We start from the raw sequence: 21,713 nt of genomic DNA, 5'->3' as shown, positions 1-21,713 counted from the left end.
AAGATTATTTGATGAATGGTTTATCAAACAATGAATGATTAGCACTCTTTTGTATTTGATTATTCAACCAAGTTTCCCTTATCCTTTGAAAATCCTCTTTAAATGAATGTGCAGAAACTTATGTAGTTTTGCTATGAATGAAGAGTGGAGTTGTAAGCTAGAATTTTCTTATTATACATTTGTAATGAAAGATTTCCATCAAATAATGCCTGAGACAGTGTATTGTATTAAATAATATAAGAAAGTCATACTAGCCTCCTGACCACAAATTTAATAACTAATATATTTTTGCAATAGCAATATCTTTATGAATTTGCAGTAGATGCTGATGAGGTTTTAAAAAATGGTACGCTGCATTGGTTCACGAAAAGAACCTGTTACTGGGAGTTGGAAGACCCGAGTTTTTTAATCTCCGTCAAGTCAACCATATAAGAACATTATATGCATTTCCTATACTTGTGGAGTATTTCAATCATTCTGTATGAATAGCAGAAAATTCATAATTAATTTCCTTGCAAACAAATTTTCCCAAGACCAAGAATCGAGTCACGGACCATTGCGAAATCAGATTCTTTCTGGGCCACAATGCCACCAAGGTTCCTTAATTCCCACACCAATAGGGTAGTTTCCTTCATCAAAGAAAACGAAAAGCATTGATTGCGATTCATTACCCACCATTAGTGTATTCAAAATATACAAATTATTTCGTTTTAGAAATAGCGGTTTTGACGAATGGCAACGGTCCATTTTTATCCTCATTTGAAAAGGGCCAGATTGGTGCCCATGCGATGCCACTCCACGTGATTCACAGGGACCTAGTTTCTATACGAGAAGATAGGAGTTATACATCGTCTGAGGTTACCAATGCATGCATGAGGCGTAGAGCTCAGGGAAACATGTCTTAATAATCACTTATTAAAACTGGCTAAAGTCGGAAAGTTTTCTTCGTTTGATAAGGTATTAATAATCATTATTTAAGCCAAGTGCTACCAGCCAGCAGGGTACTCAGCTACCCGCTAGCAGCCTGCATCGTATCAGCGCTAAGCCTCGCCTGAAGGTCACCTCACAGGGGGGCAGCGGGAACCAGAAATAAGTCTCATGGAGAGATTTCCCGGCATTCATACTTACGCGTCGTGTTTTCGCGCGCTTGAAAATTTTCACTTTTCATCTAATCGCGAAAAATAGATATCGTCATTTAAAAATCTAAATGCGTGAAATATGTACTCCAGGTGTAATAATCTTTCGATTTAGGCAATAAAAAAATAATAGGAAACCACCCTATTGTTGTGGTGCTCATGTTACTAGATGCTTGGCATATGAATTGGCTTATAAATATTAGCTTTTTTTCTCATGCCAATTCACATGGACTTTCTATTCTTGTCTCAAATCTTTTCATTTTATTTTTCCAATGAATTTTTCCCTCGTATCCTTCTGTCCTTTGTTGATCACTTTGTATTGTTACAGTTTTGAGCATCACAATTTGCAAAGTAAATATTTTCTGCTGTTGGAATCATAGGGATATTTTTGGTTATTACGTGATTTTTTTCATTTCATCAATTGGCAGCCAAATGATTGACAAAAGTGGAGCTAATTAAATGACAAGTAAACTAGATATTTTTAAGCTCATGTTGTTTTCATTTATCACCAGGACATCTTTTTATGAGAATTTCAAGTATAAAAATTATTAATCTGCATATAAAAACTTGCCCTAAATTTTAAGTGCATAGATATTTATTAATTTGATTGAATTAAATTTTAATGTACTGATGATGATGGAGTCCATTGTTTGCATTCTAACCCTGAAAGTGGTTACTATAAAAGCTGAAAAATTTTCAAAAGAAAATATTTAAAAAAATATGATTAATCAGAGATTTCCAGAAAATTATATCTATTTACAATTTTCTTTCTTAATTCGTTATACAAGTCTGCATTTGGCAAATCAATTGTTATAAAACAATATATTTTGTACTGGCCACTCCTTTTATTGGAGAAAGTTGTTGCCAGAGTGCTTTGAAACAGCATCATAGTCGGGTCAAATTAAGAAGTTGAGTTCATAATTTGACCTGATGGTGATGTCATAAGTTATTCTAAGTAACTTACACTATTAAAAGGGGTGGAGACCACAAAATATGTATTTTATATTGATTATTTTGTTGTTCCACCTCATCTTACCAAATACAGTTGAACTGCATGTAAGAAATTAAGGGCTTGGTCAAGGTTGCATTGTGGCTAGAAGGGATGATAAAATTAACAAATGACCTTTCACTTGAGTCCTCTTAAATATATGATCTTTATGAAGTTACCATTTTTGAGTTAATGTTCATGTTGTATCCCAATCCTGGAAAAAGAACAAGCTCTGCACGCAAGACACAACGCAACAAGTCACGAGGGCGCGCCACGGCACCGACCGTGCCATCTCCTCGGCCACCTTCAACCTCGCCAACTGCGCGAGCCAATAACAGTGAGAGCTCTCCATCGAGGGGAAGTAACATGCATCCCCCGGCCGCTCAGTCCGAAATCTCTTCGGACAGAGCCGCAGTCAGTCCCAGGCCTTGGAAGAGGACCCGGTGGAGCTTGGATCGCCCAAGGCGTTCTAAGCTGTACCCAGCCAGCTACAGGGAGGAGGAGATGGAGGGGTGGGAGGAAGCGAGCCAAGGTCTGCCAGATGAGGAAGAGGGTGAAGGAGTTGCCAACTATTAGCAAGTGAATGTGAACATACTTCTATTGATAATAGAGGATATTTTGAGCAAGGAGTAATTCTTTAAGTTGAAGGTTTGAGAATTGTGTTGGACAGTGCAAAAGTCTCTCACCGATGATATTCTTCCCAGGGAAGCGAGAATTGGCCAGAGCTCTATTTCTTCAAGAAGTCACCTTAAGAAGTCCTGATCAAATCAAATAGACCATTTATTTAAATGTGAATTGAGTACTGTGATGTTAATGTGTAGGACTTTATATTGCCTAACTAGCTACTAGAATCTATTGGCATTGATATATTGTGATTTATTCTGTTTCAATATTTAGTTTTCCTATCCATATTAGTCAGTTTCATTTTTGCTCGTTGAGGCATTATCCTTGACTTTTGCACTTCCTTTTAACTTGACCTCTCTCACCTGTTTGTACCTGATGTGATGATCTCTTGTCTATGCACTCTTAGTTAATGCCTCTGGACAAAGTTAATCAACTCTTACTTGTGCAGATTAGCGTGTCTGAATCAATATGAGCCCTTGAAATTAATGTTCTGAAGATATTAATTTTCTCAAGGTCCATCAGATGTAGTAAAGCCTCTCATGAAGATGATTTGTGGATGCAAATTAGTTAATATGTGAATTAGTTAAGGGTTCATATTGACCAAGTAAGAGTTTAAGGTAGCTATTGTCATTGTTTTTGTCATGTATTATTTCGGCACATTATATACAAGATGCCTAGTTGTTGATGTTGTACAGATTTCAAGCAAAGTTGCTAAAAGTTTTGTTGCTTTAAATCTGTTGTGTTTATTGTGGTTAATGTAATTCAAAGATTTGGGAAAGTTTATACAAGACTTTCCCTTTTCTTTGTACACTGAGTCTGTGTATTTTTCTTTTAGGTGCTAAATTTGCCAAGAAATGATCTCAAATATTTTGAGCCAGCCACTTTAAAAGTATAATTTTATGTTTTGAATTATTGTTCTTTAGTTTTTTCTAGCCTTCATAGAAGCATTTTACCTCAATGTTGTATATAAAGATGGAAAAATATTAATACTTTAGTCAGAGTTATCTTTTTCACCAATTTCCAGTTCAGTGATGTTTCCATTGTGCTTTATATTTTATAAAAGATATGCAGTTTTCGTTATAAAAAGATATTTAAAATTAAAGTTACTTTACACATATATATATAAAAAAAATTAAAGGTTTTTTACTATTTTAATTCATTATATCCTAAAAAAATAATGCCCATTACTTCATGATGACCTTTTTGCATGGTTATTGGAAGTGTTTGTTGTACTTTTCCATAAGAAATAAACTGATTGAAGTTACTCGTGTCGTGATGTTATGGCTTTATAGAAAGATTTTTAATTGCTACCACAAAACTTCAGTCCCCTTCTCTGCACTCTCAGTTTTTGTCTGGTCATTGGCGGCACCCCGTGCGAATGATATATGATGTTCAAGAGATTGCTTCAATCCTTACCGTGAGTTCCTGATGGTGACATGTTTTGCATGGGAGTGATTCTTTTTGTCTTCCAGCACAAATCACTGTCCATGAAAAGAAAAAAAATAAACTGATGGCATAGTTATAATCTCCAGTTCTCTAAGAACCCAAATATGATACACACTGCTTGATTTTTTTCTTTTAAAAATAAAAAATTCAATGAGGAATAAGTATCCCCTTATACAATTCCATCTGCATTGATGGAGAAAAAAGAATAATATATGTAGTGTTTTCAGCATATCAAAGCTGGCAGAATGTTTTCAGACGGACAATAAATAAAAAAGAGTTCCACTTTTTACATGAAGTTGTTACATATCTGATTATCATTAATGAAAATGATACAAATAATAAGACATGCAATGAAATGACAGTCTTTTGTCACACTTGTAAAAATTTCGAGCAGAGTAACTGATTTACTCTCTACCACTAAAACCAATCTGCACATTCTGGTCCTGGGCATTTTTCCAAATACATATTGGCAAAAACATTACTATGGAAGGGGACCAGGCAACAACAAAGAGCCAAACGATGCAGTTGAGTTCAATTCATTGGGAGATTCATCATCAAATCATGTTATTTCGTAGGTTGGCATTGCATTGTGAGCTTACTGTACACTGTATTACTGTATTCACATACTTACTGTATTCACATAATGTACTATAGTTAACCTCATTCCCACAATTTTTCTTCGAATAATTCACGTTAAATAACCTGAGTCCCACGATTGTTCTTCCATTTGTATTTTTTTTACATTTTGGGTATCCACTGGGTTGTCTGGGGAACGTAGGTGCCCTACAAGGTCAAGCAGTTCATTCGCACCTTAGTTCAGGCCTCCCTCTATAAGGTTGAAGATAATTCAGAGTGAAATGGGTTGTCAGGTCAGACTGTCTGTAGTCACAAACTGGGATTTATGTAGTGGAGCATTATTTTCAAAAGGGGAAAATGCAAAGAAAAATTATTGACAGGCAAAAGGTTATTTGTGAAGGGCTAGTTATTAGAAAAGGCTGGAACTAAAGCAAACCTACCCCAGCAGTATCCAGCCCACCAAACATTATCCAACCAATGTATTCCAATATGAATCATTGCATCCTAGTTGTACATTCAGCACATAAAAGTTGATTCCCACAGCAGAAAGTTGATGATCTACTCAAGAGAAACAAGAGACAGTGGCAAAAGAACATCTATCTGTGCCACCTGGCATGAAACAAAGGAAATACACAATGGATAATGTCAAAAATGAAGTGGAAGTTTTCTCATTAAAAATCCTATGCTTAGTATTTTGCAAGTAATGTACAAGTTAGATGGCAAAAGATGGACAGAAAGAGAGTCCAAAATTGTACTGTCCCCCCACATTATGATATAAGATAAAAATTGTAACTAATGCTCAAAATGCTGCACAATGTATTCAGTCAGATACTTATAAATAATGCTAAATGAATTTCAGACAAACAAAAATAATTCAAATTTCAAAGAGGTAGTTAAATTATTTATTCAGATCAGATAATAAAATTCATAAATATGGAATTGCATTCAGTGAGCCAATCTTGATGATGTGTCACATAAAAACACTAAGGTAAGTCGAGATCATTCTCAGCTAAAGTTCTGCTAATACTGTTAAGCCATCGGCCAATACCCTTGATTAAAATAGTGCACTTTGATAAGTGGCATGAATTTCATTAACTATAGCTGCCAAATATTTTAATGTCTCACTTTGTTTTTATCAGACAACTACAATTTGCATAAATAATGATACATTTAACTTAATTTTAACCTTTATTAAGTTTTCAGCCAAATTTTGAAGGTGCTCATTCCTAGTAAATATTAATTGAAAGAAAGCATATGGGATTTAAAAAATTAACACACCAACACTAACAAAATAAATTATAATCAACAAATGCATATTTTTCAATATTTACAGATGACAAATTACTTATCCCAAGAGCGTAAATGGAAATAAAAAATATATTTGGTCGAGTAACATAACATAATGAGACTCAGCAGAAATATTAACAAATTCTTATTAAGTATCAAATCAGCCCTTCAGAAATCTTAAAAGAACTAGAAAATGGACCACTACTTCCTCAATTCTTCAAGGTATCAAGATAATATGGGTTGGTATTCTTCACGATTCACCTGCAAAATATAATATTCATTAAGTCCATATGCCAGGAGTTACCAGTCAGCCATTGAAATGTGAACAAATCATCTTCAATTGGCCATAAATTAAAGTCAGTAAAATGACAAGCTATTAGCACCAAAAAGGATCACATTTATAATTAGTACCAATATCTATATCATTAACATTAAAAGTAAAGATATTGCAGCACCCTTAAAGCACATAATGCACACAGCATATCACCTTACAAAATGTGCAAAATATGTCTGGGATATCCTTCTGATGCTATAGATACTTCTCATGGGGATACAGTAATTTTGAAGATTGTGAAGAGAGAAACACTCCTTTATTACATGACAACTATAAAAAAACCAGCTAGCACATTATAAGTCATTGAGATAAGGTGAAAGGAAGAAATAAGGCAATTATCAAGTAAGATTATGGGTTTTTTACGGCCAGGCCGACTAATACAATGACAAAATGGATGCCAAACTTTCAGCACTTCCATACATGTTGTTTTTAATCCATCGTTTTAGAGTATTCATCACGGGATTTATGTAAAAGAACAATTTTTCCATTCTTGGCACGTCCATAATATGAGTACAAATAATATCATACAGCCATAATTTGAAAATCATTCACATTAATGAAATGATGGTAAAAGAAGGTTGTAAGAAAAACACAAAGGTAATTTCACAAAAATAGTGACGTAGAATAATATAAGAATGCCAGAAGGAATCTCTAATATATGTATTATATTCATCGGATTATCAGACCATAAATTAAAATTCATAAATGGTAGATTGTATGGACCTTGAATAATTTAAGTTTTTTCATTCACACACCAGCTAAGTTTTTCCATATACAGTAAAACTTTGATTTTACGCAGTTGGAGGGACCGAAATATGGGCACTGTGTAAAATCAGGAGTTGGAATTGAGAAGGAGTATAGTTTTCAGGATAACACTTGGTCCTTATTTTTAGAAGGCTTAGGGCCGGTTGCAGGAACGATACATATGTATTCAATGAAGTAATGGGACTCATAAGCCATGATAACCGAGCAATTTGCGTTGCAGGAATGTTCAATAATATTATGAGTCCCATAAACCGTTCCATTATTTATCGGGCCGAATGAGCGGGGTTAAATTAGATATGAGTTCCATAACTTTGTGGGACCCATAGCTATCGGACCAATAGCGGCAGTTTCTTGCAATCAGCCATTAGTCGTACAGTGCAGTTCTGAATTAAGCCAGAACCGGAACCAGAAAATGTCTCATATGTGAGGTTTTATGGTAAAAGAGCATGAAATCCTTTTCAATCACGTCAGTTTCCTGGATTAAATTACTCTTTGGAGGTAAGAAAATGAAGCCTAATAATCTTATTATTTCACAAGCAACACCACAGATGACGTGTTACCTTAAGAGAAACAACATTGCATTCCTGAACAATGTTTCCCATGGTTGAACAACATGGTTGAATTGCTAGCATTTCTGGCACTAAGATTACTTCTGTTACCCAGGAGAAATTTCGGAATGGTGATACTAAATGCTTGCAGAGAAGCTAATTTTCCAAAATATTCTCATTAAAAGCAGTTTTCAGGAAATCCGTTAAGCCACCGGCAGACAAACAAAGATTGGAGATTGAAGAAATGAGATATCTGAGGATAGTCATCCAAATTAACCCCACTAACAGGGAGCAAAATTTCGCTAATACATCACAAAGGCTAGGCTTTACACCCTGTGGGCCTGGGTTCAAGTTCTGGCAATAGCAGAAACTTATCAGAGATGGCCGTATCCCTACTTGAGTGTAATGTGTAGGGCACTTCCAGTGCACCACTCTGTCCAGTGGATGGGACGTTAAGTCCTGGTCCCTTTTGAGCTTATCATAACAACCTGGCTAATGCCAACATAGAGTTCCTATCCCCCCAGCCCTTACTTCATGGCGCTAATGACCCCAGCTGTCGGTTACCTCCTTCCAAATAGCATACCATAGATAATACGGAGCAAACAGGACCCGGGATAATCGGAAATTTCGATTTTTCCAGTGTTTAGATCACTTTTTTTAAAGTGAGCTATTTAAATAACCGTGCAACTACCGTCATGCCGCCAGTGATGAGTAGAAAAATTATAAATAGCCCGGAAAATTTTTCCCTCTTTATAATTTTTATGCATTAAAAAAGCATTTTCCCTTGAATTTTACCATTAGTAGATTGAATCTACCGGGAATAGCTTCTCTGTGGGCATTCTTCCGCGAATTGAGCGCCAGGACCTTCGACTCACAAGCCGTGTGACTCATCTTCACGTAATGTTTTTCTTCCCCATATCTGATAACAACACCGGACACTTTTTGTATTTCGATTTAATGGTGCTAAGCCATTCCTGAGTTTAAAGGGACTGCCTTATCACTCACGTCTTCAATATGACTTCAATGATTACATGACGATTGACGACGCGAGTTATTCTCCGAGGGTATTAACTCCTGTTCCGTTAAAAATAAACGCTTGCCACCTAGCGGAGTTAAACTAATAGCTATTTAAGTTCCAATCATGTTTCATTTAAACCCACTGACAATGTGATACAAGTTGAGTCAGTTCTGTTAAGTGCGCCGCGCAAGCAACTTTCCCTCGCCTCCATTCGTCCCGCAGATGTGGGGTTAGCCCGCGGAATGAAACAATGCATGCTGCTTTTACCATTGTGTCGAATCACCATTGTCTTACGTCCATACTAGAAGTACGACTATCTTATTTTTGGATCACCTTGGAAGCCAAAATTTTGGCACGGGAGGATTTTTAACGGCTCATTTCGCCGTTATATTTCGCTGGGGCGACGGAAAAGCATTGGCAAAATTCTAGAAAACTTTCCGTTAGGGATAGATCTCGCGGCTGAGCTTAAAGCCACCGAGTGCATCCACCGGGTTGCGGATGGTGGGTCGACCTTTAGATATAGAGGTTAGTTGCGAGATAAGCGAGTTCTCTCGTCGAATAAGCAGTCGTGGACAAAAAGCGGCGGTATTCTGAGGGGGTATTGGGCTACCCTTGGGTAAGGTAGGCCATTTAAAAGATACCAAAACCTGTGAAGATACCGTGACTTGGCGACTGGGGGCCGCCAATAATTATGCCTCTCATCACCCGGGGGAGAGGGCAGCAGCTCTTCTTCACACGTGCGAAGGTGGAGACCATACTGGTCGGTACAGCGACACACATTCCACTACGGGCGTGGTAACATTTACTTTAACGGCTGTAGTACTGCGATGTGGAAGGCAAGGGGAAACCACCACATTATCATCCCGAGGAGTCACAGCTACTCCACTCAATTTATATGAAGGCAAGAATGGAAAAGGAAGACCTCGAACAAAATATATGGAACAAGTAAAGAGAGATGTGAAAGAGAAGAAATACGTAGGAGTGAAAAGATTAGCTGATAGGAGAACTGAGTGGAGAGCTGCGTCAAACCAATCCTAGGATTGTTGACCAGTGATGATGATGAGGGATAGATATTCCGTAGTTCATAATTCCGGATTAACGACCATCTACTGTAATTACAATAAATATATTATAAACAGCGTCGATCAATAAGTCGAATAATAAACGAAAGGTGATAATGTTAATATCTCCAGCGATCATCTGTCTTCATCGAAAGTAGTTATGCATACACGGCGATTGCCGTATATTTTAGGTTTCGATATCCTTCTACAGCAAATTTGAACTAAGAGCGTTATTAGCGTTCATAAAGGAGCCTGAAATATTACTGAGAGGGCATAGGGGGAAGCAATAATTAGATTCGCAATGTTTTTAGTTTCACGCTCAACAGCGCGACGCCATTTCAAACGTTCCTGTATTCATTTTTGTAACTCATTGAGACGAATAAATAGCCTAACTTCATATTGCTCCAGTTGGGATTTTCTAAACAAGTCGAAAGGCAACTGCGTAAAATCAAGATTAGCAGCCTCTTTGGGGCTTGGGTTGTGCTGTGCAAAATCGAAAAACTGCGTAAAATCAAGAAACGATGTAAAATCGAAGTTTCACCATTGCAATTCCCTATGCTTTCCGGCCGGACTTGAGTGTCGCTGCGTAAAAACGAGACTTGATGTAAAATCAAAGTGCGTAAAATCGAAGTTTTACTGTAATTGGATTTTAAAATGGTAATTATGTCTTTTACACTATCTGTTGCCGTGGTGTAATAATTAGCATAAAGAGCTGTGGATGCGTAGGTCATACGTTTGGTTCTCCCAGATTTTTTTTTTTTTCAGCCACAAGGATAAAGTACTTGTATTATGCTTTGTATCTTCACCAGCCAGTCGCTTGCCTTGGTTATACTTTTACTATTTACGGGAAAATCTGTTATCAGTTGTTAAGCTCTTATAAAGACTCGCTGAATTTCACCGGTAGACTTTAAATTCATGTAAGGATGAGCAGTGTAGCATGAGTAGTATGCTGTTCAGCCGCCTTTGGCACTCCAACAGAAGCGACTTCCGTTGTCTGAGGATATTTGATGGCATTTCTTACCTATTCTTCCCTAAAATCTTACCCTTGCCTTATGTAAGCCCCTCAGCTTACGATAAACTGCTTATCAATTTTTTCTGTAAGAAAACCATAAGAAACGGATCTCTCTGACTTTGTGCTATCTGGGAAGTATTTACCCTTTTAAACAACAAATTTAAATCATTTATTTATAAGACCAGAAGGATACATTTTTTATAACAAAAAGTTAACTAACAAGGGGAGACCACGTACCTTGCTCCGCCTTTTTCAATGCCGTATTTTTTACGGCCTTCAGGATGGTGAACACATCTCGGAACCGGTAGTGGTTCCATTGAATGGGCCTTGGTTTGGATGCAATTAATCAATTTTCCTGCAGTACTTTTAATAAGCCGTATATAACTTTAAAATATTGCACCTTGAGAAAGATTTTGGGAAGCGGCAAGCACAAGACAAATTTGACGTAATTGTTGCTTTTAACCTTCGAGCAGGCGTGCCTGATATTTTTACTCCACCAGGTGCACAAATTACTTTGTCCATGATGCATATGTGATAACACTCGTTTTTGTTATAATTAATCTTTATTTGTAGGAATTAGTTCAATCTTGTACATTTATAGGTGATGCAGATATAATAGTAACCAGGTGGTACAAGGCTGGTCACGTGGCGGGCGTAATTTATATGCCACAAGTGTCGGGTTCCTCTAGCTGATCTTAAAAAATTAGCTACAATACTTCGAGCTTTGAAAACTCTCACTATAGAGACTCAAAATGACATAGTAAGAACACACAAGGCAATTCTAGACCAGAATGTACATACAATGTTGAAATCATTGGTTTTCGATGATTGGCGTACTTCATACACCAATACGTTCCAGAGTTAAATAATCAACTTTTATTTCAGCCTATTTGTTAATTGAAATAACATTTCAGAATGGTTCTTCAAGCATATTGGTACTATGAAAGTAAAATTCCTTTTGAGTAATGTGAATTACAAGTGTTTGAGAGATTTTTTAAAATATTTTTTATTCGTTTACATTTTATATTCGTTTTGCATTCTTATTAATTACATCTGTACGCATAATCCTGCTCGCCGCGAGCCTTGATAGCATGTGCTCTAGCAAGAAGTGGTTTTCATTTTTAACGTGGAAGTTGATCAGTATAAGCAAAGAAAATATTAACATTTTAGTGCTCACCAACCCTTGCTAGTATAGTCGTCATATCTTCGCGTTCGAAATGACAAAGCTTAAATACCTAAATGCCATTATGATGAAAAAAAAATTGTCTCGAGCCTATGCTTGCTGCAATTAAAATTAATGAAAAACTTGAAGCCATATGATCACAACGAGGACTACAAAATATACGGACTTGAAGAAGTCCCAAACCCTGGTCTCCAGGGAGAGAGTCAACAACGCTACCACTATACCAACTGACCCGCCTGTCAGGAGGTGCAATATTTTAACGTTATACACGGCTTGTTAAAAGTACCGTAGGAAAATTAATTAATTACATCCAAACTAAGGCCCATTCAATGGAACCTATACCAGTTCCAGAGATGTGTTCATCATCCCGAAGGCCATAAAAAATACGGCATTGAAAAAGGCGGAGCAAGGTGCATGGTCTCCCCTTGTAAGTATTACTAAATTTTTAATCAAATATTTTGAAATTCTCATCAATACATTTATACTCAATTTATACTGTTATTGAAAAAAAACCTAATTGATAATGGAAAATTATGTACTTCATGTTAACCCTGTAAGGAAACTGTACCTCATTTTGACCCATAACCCAAAGTCTATGTTTATCTTAATTTTTTTAACCTGGACATACCAGATAAATAGCTACGTTAGTGTCATATTTGTACAACAATTAAATAGGCAGTGATAACAAATTTAAACATTTTTATGACGATGCTACACAAGTGCATAAAGATTTACTTACCCTAAATGCATCATCACCTTCAACATATTCCACCTTACTTGTTTTATATCTCTCCCTTGACTTTGTAAATCTCAATGCAATATAGTCACAGACAAATGGAGCCTAGAATAAAGAGGACAGATACATAAAAACGTAAAGGAATAAAACAGCAAGCACAAGGGACATGTTTGCTGGAAGAAAGTCTGAAGATTTTGGGGAGAGAGAGTCTTCTCCAAGTTTTCTTTGTGTCAAAGTGAAACGTAGAGGCTGTAGGGGGAAAGGAAGTGACTGAGAAGCAGAAATGCAGAAGACAAGTTGAAGGAGATGTAGAAATTTTCCATGGCCACTCCCCTCCCATCACAACACACAATGGTGGACAGCATGGAGGTGGTTAATTCATTGGTTGTGCATCAGCCTGAGGTCATCTCTACACTATCAGGGGATGCAGCATTACTCCAGAATACTCGTTTGATTATACTAATAATATTTTTTACAGATTAAGCTAAGTTCAAATTTATACCAGATGTACCTATTTGAGTACTCCCATTTCTTTACTTTAATTTTGCCATAATGGACTTTGTTTTCCACCATTATTTTGGATACATTAGACGTTTATATAGTTAATAATGCACACAAATTTAATTTAGGCGATGAAGAAGGTGAGTGCAGAATAATATTTATTTCATCTACTACTTATATAGGAGCATCAAACAATTATAAAATTACAACAGCTAAGTGCACGAAAATGAATATTGGTGGAGCTTTCAAAATATAAAAAAGAATTTGTTTTGCCATGTTTAATAACAACTGAAAGAGGTTTAAAATATAAAATATATCTTGCCGCGAGAAAATCTTTGTTATAAGAGGGAAAAATTTCAGTATGCCTTCGTTAAAAGGATTTTTACTTAGCAAAAATAAAGCTTTTTTTTGAAGGGGAATGGCTTTTACTTCATTAAAAGTGGGTTCATTACAAGTGGACTTCATAGAAGGCTATTTTGGCTGCAGGAGTAGCATTGAAAAGTGGATTGCTTTACCATTAGAAATAATTTTTATTTGGCTATTTGTAAACATTATTATTGTAAAATAGATACGTATTTTATGTAATTACATAACTATAGCACTATTTTCTTCCAGCATGATGGATAATTAAAGGGCGGGGGATTTGGACCCACTTCTTCTTCCATGCATATACATAAATGAAAGCATAAAATCCAGCGAAACTGAATAGATTAACAAGTATTTAAACAAAAACTACTTCATTTCTTGATGCTATGAACTTATAATCAATCAAATATCACTCAGTACTTGATCTCTACTTACCAAAACCATGAGGCCTGAGCCAGCTCCAACATTCAGCAGAGTTGGGATTAGATCAAATTTTCCACCTTTCCCAATTGTCTGGATAACAAATCTTATGCCATGAGCTTTTAATAACGTCCTTTTTTCATAGCCCTCATACACAGGAAACCTGTAGAAAAAGTTTTATGGAAATTTTTCAATATTTTTTAATGGAAAATTTATTTTTATTTCCAATATGATTAAAACTGCATATTATGATGGACAAATGCGATCATTTTCCAGGGATGGTTCAGCAATTCACCTATCCAACATAGAGAAAGGTTTCACGGTCCTAACAACTAGCGCCATGAACCTTAGTATAAAGTGCCATGGGAATTAAGGAACCTGGATAGTATAATGGCCTTCTCAGAGGCTTGGAAAGCAGAGGTCCATGACCCAGAGGAATTTTTTCGCATTTCAATTACCGTATAAGCGCGTGTAAGAGGTGCACCCCTATTTTGAGCATTGAAACTAAAGAAAAAAAAATTCAATACTACTTGAAAGATGAAATTTTGATAACTGCGGCGGTAATAGCGGCATTTTTTCAGCTAAATTTACACAATTTGTATGGTGCTCGGAGATAATTATCTATTCACTTGTAGTCTTAACCTCATGATGCTTACTAGGCATGGTCGGATCGGATACCTTGGATCCAAATATCCATGGATAATTCTCTTCACCTTATGCTCCGGATCCAAATTAGTCGAAGAAATTGAATCTGAATCCGAAATTTTAAATCAATGCTTTCGTGAATGCAACGTCCCATAAGAGGGAGTAGAAAGAGTTCCGATCCTCTCTTCACATATGCCGTTGCTCTACGATGCTTGTCCTATCCATGAACAATTTTGTTTAAAAGCTCTCGCAGGGGTATTACAATAGAATTGCAGCCGTGGAAAATTTTAAGGCAAAACACGACAGGCTCATACATAGCATGAACCTTCCCAAGAGATTGGACAATAATCGGGGAATTCTCAGCGTCATAGGATAATAACCACGTCGTAGATTTCACAGAACCACACTCGGCCCTCCATCAGCCAATGCCTCTGCCATTTATTTTTCCTTTCCGAGACACCACAGGAAAATATCAATATCAAGTTACAGGGGATCAATGGAAACGTGTTTCATCCCTACCCCATCTCACTAACTAACCTTTTTCGGTCTACCAGGTTCAATTCTCCCAGTTTCTGGAGGCCAAATGCTAGTTGAGTCACCTACTGAGCTCGAAGATATCTCGATAGCTTTCAGCTATTGTATGACACGCATGAGGTTCTAAAAAGAATGAGTCCTAACGCGATGTATATCTGACAGCATTTAAGTTTTTTAAGCTCTAATTGATTGACACAAAGATTTATAGTTAAAACAAGGCTACAAATAACCAACATAAACAGCACAATTTCGGAAGAAACAAGCGTAGCATAAGCGCATTCAAACAAGATGAGACGGACTGGAAACTTCAGGCAATGCAAACTGCATATATCACATTGCTGCGCCTTCACCCCTTCGCTTTGAAGGCAACATTGTCACATGCAAGATCGGATGTGTTCTTCCCTTGCTCCTTCGCTCGTAGCCTTGTTGCTTGAAATACGGAGGGAGCACGCTCTTCCCCTTGACCTCTCCTTCAGCGCTCTTCACTTATAAGCATTTCCGATTTCTTCTATGCATCATTTAGTCCAACAATGTACACACTCATTCGAATTTATTAAACCACAAGTGTTGACACTGATATAATTTTCAGTTGCAATAATCCTCATATAAGCATCTGAAGACGATTTTTGAAAAATCAGGTCCTCAGCATAATGGAAATTACTCAGTAAGACAGATGTTGACTATTGACCAGGTATTGTCCTTCAAAACTACGTGTTTCTCTACGTTTGATATATTATTACAATTTGCAGTATAAATACTGCGGGATGCCCACTCGTGGCAGTAAATTTAGCGCCCCCTCCGGGGCGAAAAACCCCACACGATCTTTTCCATGTTCACATGTGAGGTACCAATGTGATGACGCGATGCTTACAAGAAAAACAAATAGGAGCATTTTAAAAATATGTCACTAAGGGAGAAACTCCCCTGCCTGCCGCTTGTTTTTGACCTAGGGTTTCAGATGACTGACTCACGCTGAAAACCAAGACCACTCAGTCCCCCTTAGACTAGCGACAGGGAAGGGGAGGGGGGGAAGATAAGAAATTTGTGTAAGAGGCGCACCCTCATTTTCAGCTGCAATTTCTGGGATAAAAGGTGTGCCTCTTACAAGCGCTTATACAGTAATGTGAAGTTCATGCTGCAGGATAGAAATATACCACCCTTTCAACCACTCACAACTTTAGAGCTGGTATAGGGTTCACCACCTGTAAAGGCTTCCATGAAGCCAATTTTCACCTTGCATTGTCACCCTTGAAGTGACACAGAGAAAAAAATCAAGGAGGGAAAGGGTATTGGATATTATTTGGGTGAGAGAGAGAGAAGGGTGGGAGCAAAAGGGTCGAGGGAGGGGAATTCCAGTTTTCATTGGCAGCAGCTTCCTTGGCTTTTTTTCCAGGTGGCATTGTCTTCAGACCCACAGGGAAGGTGCCTCTCCAGCAGTGGGCACGTGCTCGTAGTCAATCAGGTTGTCTCTTTAGTCGGGGGGTTTGGAGACTTAGCTGGGGTCTCAAAAATGATCGTGTTAGGAAACTAACTGTTCATCTCATTAAGTTATTTTCAAAAAGTAGAAAATTACAATTCATTAAACAGTAAATTATGGATCATTTAAAAAACTTCGACCCCAGAATCATTTATAGGATTTCAAGAAACTGAGATATTGTGACAAGGCCAGTTGTAACTGGGTTTAAGCACACTAAGCACAGTGTTTGCACCATATCATCACACTATGTTCATGGAGTTTGCATACTGCTCTTGTTCATAAGTCTCTTTATTTTTCAAACCCTATCCCAAATTACGATAAAAATAGATCAGTGAACTAGTCAAATCACACTTTTGTCACAATCTCATTACCATACTGGTTCATTTCACACATTCATGCTTCTAATGCACATGACACTTTTTAACACACTAAACATCAACGACTATTACCGCCGGAAATGTTAGCTAGAGCTAATGACATACTGGTCACTGAAATCTCCATAATACTGAATGATGCCAGAAAACTTGTGTGTATTCATGGACTATACATACCTAAAATTCAAACCAGGAGAAAGTCGTGAATTCTTGTCATCTAGTCGATAGAATGAATACTCTGGTTTGCAATACTTCATAAAACTCCAATCAAGATCACAATTCCATTTTATTGTGATTGACATTATTCCACCCTGAAATTTTGGCAAAGTCAGGAATGTAAATAAATGAAACACAGGAAAGGCAAATTGGATAAATACACAGAACTGCATGATGAAATGATCATAATACTTACTTTGTACGCCATATCTTCGAAATTTTCACCTGCATCAGATATTATGTCTCCAATTCTGAACACTGGACAAAACGGATCAGTCTCTGCATCAAAACGACATGACTGCAGATAAGAAGAATTGGTTGTGTCCAAGATATTATTCCTGAAAAGAAATGGTAAAGTTTGCTTGGTTGTTTTTCATAACGCCTAAGACCAATTTCATCTATAAGATGTCTGCTTAAAACATTCATTCATAGCAAATTGTGTCTCAAGTATAGCATAGTACTTTCATAATAAGTGTGAGGAAAAATCAATAATAATAAATAAAACAACACATGCTACTGAAGAAATTTGAAAACCCCAAAAATCAGAATTTTTACTCTGAAATCCATCTTCTTGCGATTTTAATAACTCATAGAAATATTGTACATTTCTTTGTAATTAAATTCTTTGCTACATTAAATATCCCAATTTGGTTTTCAATGTTAGAGAACTGATAAAAAAATGCAGTCCTGTCTTATAGTTTTTGTCGAAATTCAATTCATTGCGAAATAATGTTGCAATTAATAATTGAATCCATGTTGCAATCCAACATTGGTTCACTGCAGCCCTCTATTTTGCACTATGCCAGCCAGTTCCTTCAGTTCTTCTTCCTTGTGTTTTCCCCTTTGTATGACCCTTATACTTATCTCTTGATCTTTCACTTCATACCTATTGAGCTTCAACCTACAGAGGCAGTGATGCTTTCCCAGGGAGAACACCAAGGTCAAAAAGACATCTTCTAGGCGTCTTATAGATCATGATATGGTCAATGGTTTTACTTTGGTTTTGAAAAGAAAAAAATGATGAGCAAAAGTTTTTTTAAATAGTTCGCTTAGCAGTTCTAGGACATTCTGGAATCCATTTTCAAGAAGATTACTCGTTAATTCAAAATGTATTTACTTCATCACTAACGTGGTCTATGTTTGGTTTTGAAATGGTCTAGAAAACGTTGAATAAGACGCCCTCAGAAGAGGTCGAAAAGGCGTCAAAAAAAAGTCATTAAATGGTCAGAAAATCCTCTTGATCCCATATTAATAATACATATTCCCTATAAATTTTCCCTTTACAGGTAAGTTGCCAGCTTATATCAGGGTTTCGATCCTATTTTTTTCAAAATCAGATATTGTTGACCTCTGCCGCTACCCAGGGAGAACACCAAGGTCAAAAAGTCGTCATTTAGATGGTCAAAAAAAACCTTGCGATCCCCGGTCAAAAAACTATTTCCTTCCCTCCACCTTGACCTAATCACGACGTCTTCTGGTTGGTCAAAAATATGTCTTTAAGACCTCATTTAGATGGTCAAAAAACCTTGCGATCCTAGGTCAAAAAACCTATTTTCTTCCCTCCACCATGATCATGATCGTCGTGATTAGGTCGACCTAATCACTACGTCTTCTGGTTAGTCAAAAAGGCATCTTTAAGACATCATTCAGATGGTCAAAAAACGTATTAATCCCAGGTCAATAATACCTATTTCCTTTGAAGGTGGATGGATAAATGAAGTCATAGTATGCACGTGCACCACAATGCATAGGCTACTTTTCTGGCAAATGTTCATAAAAGCGATTTAAAGTTGGGAAAACTCATTCTTTAAATGTCTTTACTAAATATATAGCTATATCTATTCTAGAGAGTAATGGAGTAGAATAATAGAAATTCTATAGAATAACTATTTTATGAAAGTATGGTTGTTGATTGAACTTCAAAAATACCAATATTTTAGATTATGTAATTAATTTAACAAAGAGATTATTTAAACAAATGATGTATCCTTGAAAAACAAACATAGTTGTAAGGAAAGAGCAGACATCACCATTTAAAGCAAAATTTATAATTATTTACTTAATCAAAATTGATACATAACTATGTACTGAATTATCTTAGTTACCATCAATAAACAAATCCAATTCAATGGAATAATTGGTATGTATCAAAATTCTAGTCTCTTCTTTTTAATTAATGTACAACAATTCTGTTTTTATTTTAATATCGCGAATAATATCATCATAACCTTTTATGTTTCACAATTATGTACTCATATTTATTCATAGCCCTGATGAAGGTGTTTAAATACGTTGGCAAAATTTGCATTGAAAATACTTCAAGACCTACACTGCAAGACATTGAATCAACATGAATGCATTCATTGATAATGCCGCAGATGCCTTTGAGACATCTAAGATATCTACAACATGTTTAGAAGGTGTCTTCAAGTTATTAAAGTTGTATTCTACACATTAGCAAAAGACGTATAAAATATTACATAGACATTTTGTCGATATTTTGTGCTATATGGGAGTTTTCTACATTTTGCTATACTTTCTGTTTCTCGGACATTAATCTTTGCTTAGTTTTCTATTGGTTATCTAATTAATAAATTACTTCATTCATCTCATGTTTTATCTCCTATTTTTATCACCTAAGAGATTTTCCTTGAATCTTGGTGGAGGGAAGAAAATATGTCTTCTTGGTGCATTTTTCAAAATATTTTAACCATCAAAATGTCGTCTTTTTGATCAAAAAGAAAAGGTCATGATTGGGTCATGGTGGAAGGAAGGAAAAAGGTTTTGTTAGTCTGGGATCAAGAGGTTTTTTGACCATCTAAATGACGCCTAAAAGACGTCTTTTTGACGAACCAGAAGACGCCGTGGATAGGTCATGGTGGAGGGAACGGAAATAGGTTTATTGACCTGTGATTAAGAGGTTTTTTCAACCATCTAAATGACGCCCCAAAGACGTCTTTTTGACGAACCAGAAGACGTCATGGATAGGTAATGGTGGAGGGAAGGAAATAGGTTTTATTGACTTGGAATGAAGACATTTTTTCGACCATCTAAATGACGCCTAGAAGACGTCTTTTTGACCTTCGTGTTCTCCATAGGTTTGAGGTAGGTGTATGATACCTCTCGTTCAAATCTTTCTCCTTAAAGGTGGGCGTGAGCCGCTATTTTCTCTCACCCACATAAACATTAGTACCTTTGTTCTGTTTAAGTTTCACACAGCGAAATACAGCATGTTGGATCACCAAGATTCATTTGATTCCTCATTCAAGTACTTCCTTCATTGCTTCCTGCATAAACATAATAAGCAGTCCAGATCATAGATTACATTCTTGTCAGACCTCTTTGTTAATTTCTCTCTCTTTATTTCCATGAACCTGCTTGCATCTTGTGGCTGTACACAGTCGCTCTAGAGGTGGTAAATGATTCTTCTGTCATGCCTCCTCCTCAATTCCAAGCTATTATTTCCATAATACTGAACATACGGTAGTATTCCATTTATCTTTATCTATTCCCTTCTCTATGTTCATTAAAGCAGTATACAGTGAGTGGTTTGCTCACATAGATAATTTCTTTTCCAATGGTGTGAGACATAGAATATCCTCCCTTGCTCTGCTCTTGCACAATCCCCACAGGTTTTCCAAAAGGTTTGCTCAGGTTTTTCCTTTGATTCTCCTGCCTATTATCCAAGTAAGGATTTTGAAGGTATGTGACAGACTAAGCCTTCCATGCTTCTTGCATTTATACACTCACTTCCTCTACACTATTGTCACCAATATGCTCTTCTTGAACCCTTCTGGTGGTTTCCAAGATTCGTAGCAATCCTGTATTATTCCAAATGTTGCACCCTACAATTTTTCATTCAGTGCTTTGATTAATTCTCCGCTATTTTTATCTTCTCTGGGTGCCTTTCCATTCTCCAAGTCCTTCGCTGCCTTCTCAAATTCGCTCCTAGACATACCTACCAAGGCCACGGTTATCTTCCTAAACTAGGTTCTGGTCTTCTGTGATAGGGATGTAAGTCATTGATGCATATTATCTGTTCATTTTATCTCTGCGGGTCAGCTTTCGTGAGATCCCGGACACTATCAGAGGACATCGCTGAAGGGGGAGGAGCCTCGCTGAAGGGGAAGGGGTAGTACCGAGAGAGAGAGAGCAGGAGCGACCTTAACGTTGCCAAATGTACACAGGCGCCCTAGCGTCACACTGAAAAGGTGTGACTCATACGTGGCCACAGATATTTTGGGCCCGGCGGCGAAACAATGCATACAATGTATAGCTACTTATTTAGAGGGGATTGAGGATAATCCCATCTCAGAAGCCAGGATATTGTCCGCTAAATGCGAGACCGCTGGTGAAAGGCATGCATAAGCGTAACATTCTGATAAACGGGGATTGCAAGGGAATTCGTGAGGATGAGGATGCAAAAAGAATGGAGAAAAGTAGTACGACGGGTATTTTATAAAATA

General features: G+C 36.9%; 2 protein-coding genes across 2 annotated transcripts in view; one reads left to right on the top strand and one right to left on the bottom strand.

Moving 5' to 3' along the window:
• LOC124159507 (cohesin subunit SA-2) overlaps positions 1–4,012 on the top strand; it is an 80,249-nt gene extending 76,237 nt beyond the window's left edge. The window contains exon 23 of the mRNA XM_046535361.1: positions 2,349–4,012. Within this exon, the coding sequence (XP_046391317.1) occupies positions 2,349–2,700 (352 nt within the window). The 3' untranslated portion in view covers positions 2,701–4,012. The remainder of the gene's footprint in view (positions 1–2,348) is intronic.
• A 1,637-nt stretch (positions 4,013–5,649) lies between these two features.
• LOC124159512 (P2X purinoceptor 4-like) overlaps positions 5,650–21,713 on the bottom strand; it is a 31,771-nt gene continuing 15,707 nt past the window's right edge. Inside the window, exons 6-10 of the mRNA XM_046535370.1 lie at positions 17,444–17,585; positions 17,209–17,342; positions 14,017–14,164; positions 12,718–12,819; positions 5,650–6,318 (exon numbers count right to left, since the gene is read on the bottom strand). Of these exons, the coding sequence (XP_046391326.1) occupies positions 6,283–6,318; positions 12,718–12,819; positions 14,017–14,164; positions 17,209–17,342; positions 17,444–17,585 (562 nt within the window). The 3' untranslated portion in view covers positions 5,650–6,282. The remainder of the gene's footprint in view (positions 6,319–12,717; positions 12,820–14,016; positions 14,165–17,208; positions 17,343–17,443; positions 17,586–21,713) is intronic.

Source organism: Ischnura elegans, chromosome 5, assembly GCF_921293095.1.
Source record: "Ischnura elegans chromosome 5, ioIscEleg1.1, whole genome shotgun sequence".
In the NCBI taxonomy this organism is placed as follows: domain Eukaryota; kingdom Metazoa; phylum Arthropoda; class Insecta; order Odonata; family Coenagrionidae; genus Ischnura; species Ischnura elegans.
Note: the sequence above shows the minus strand (reverse complement) of the source record. Positions and strands in the feature narration are given on the sequence as shown.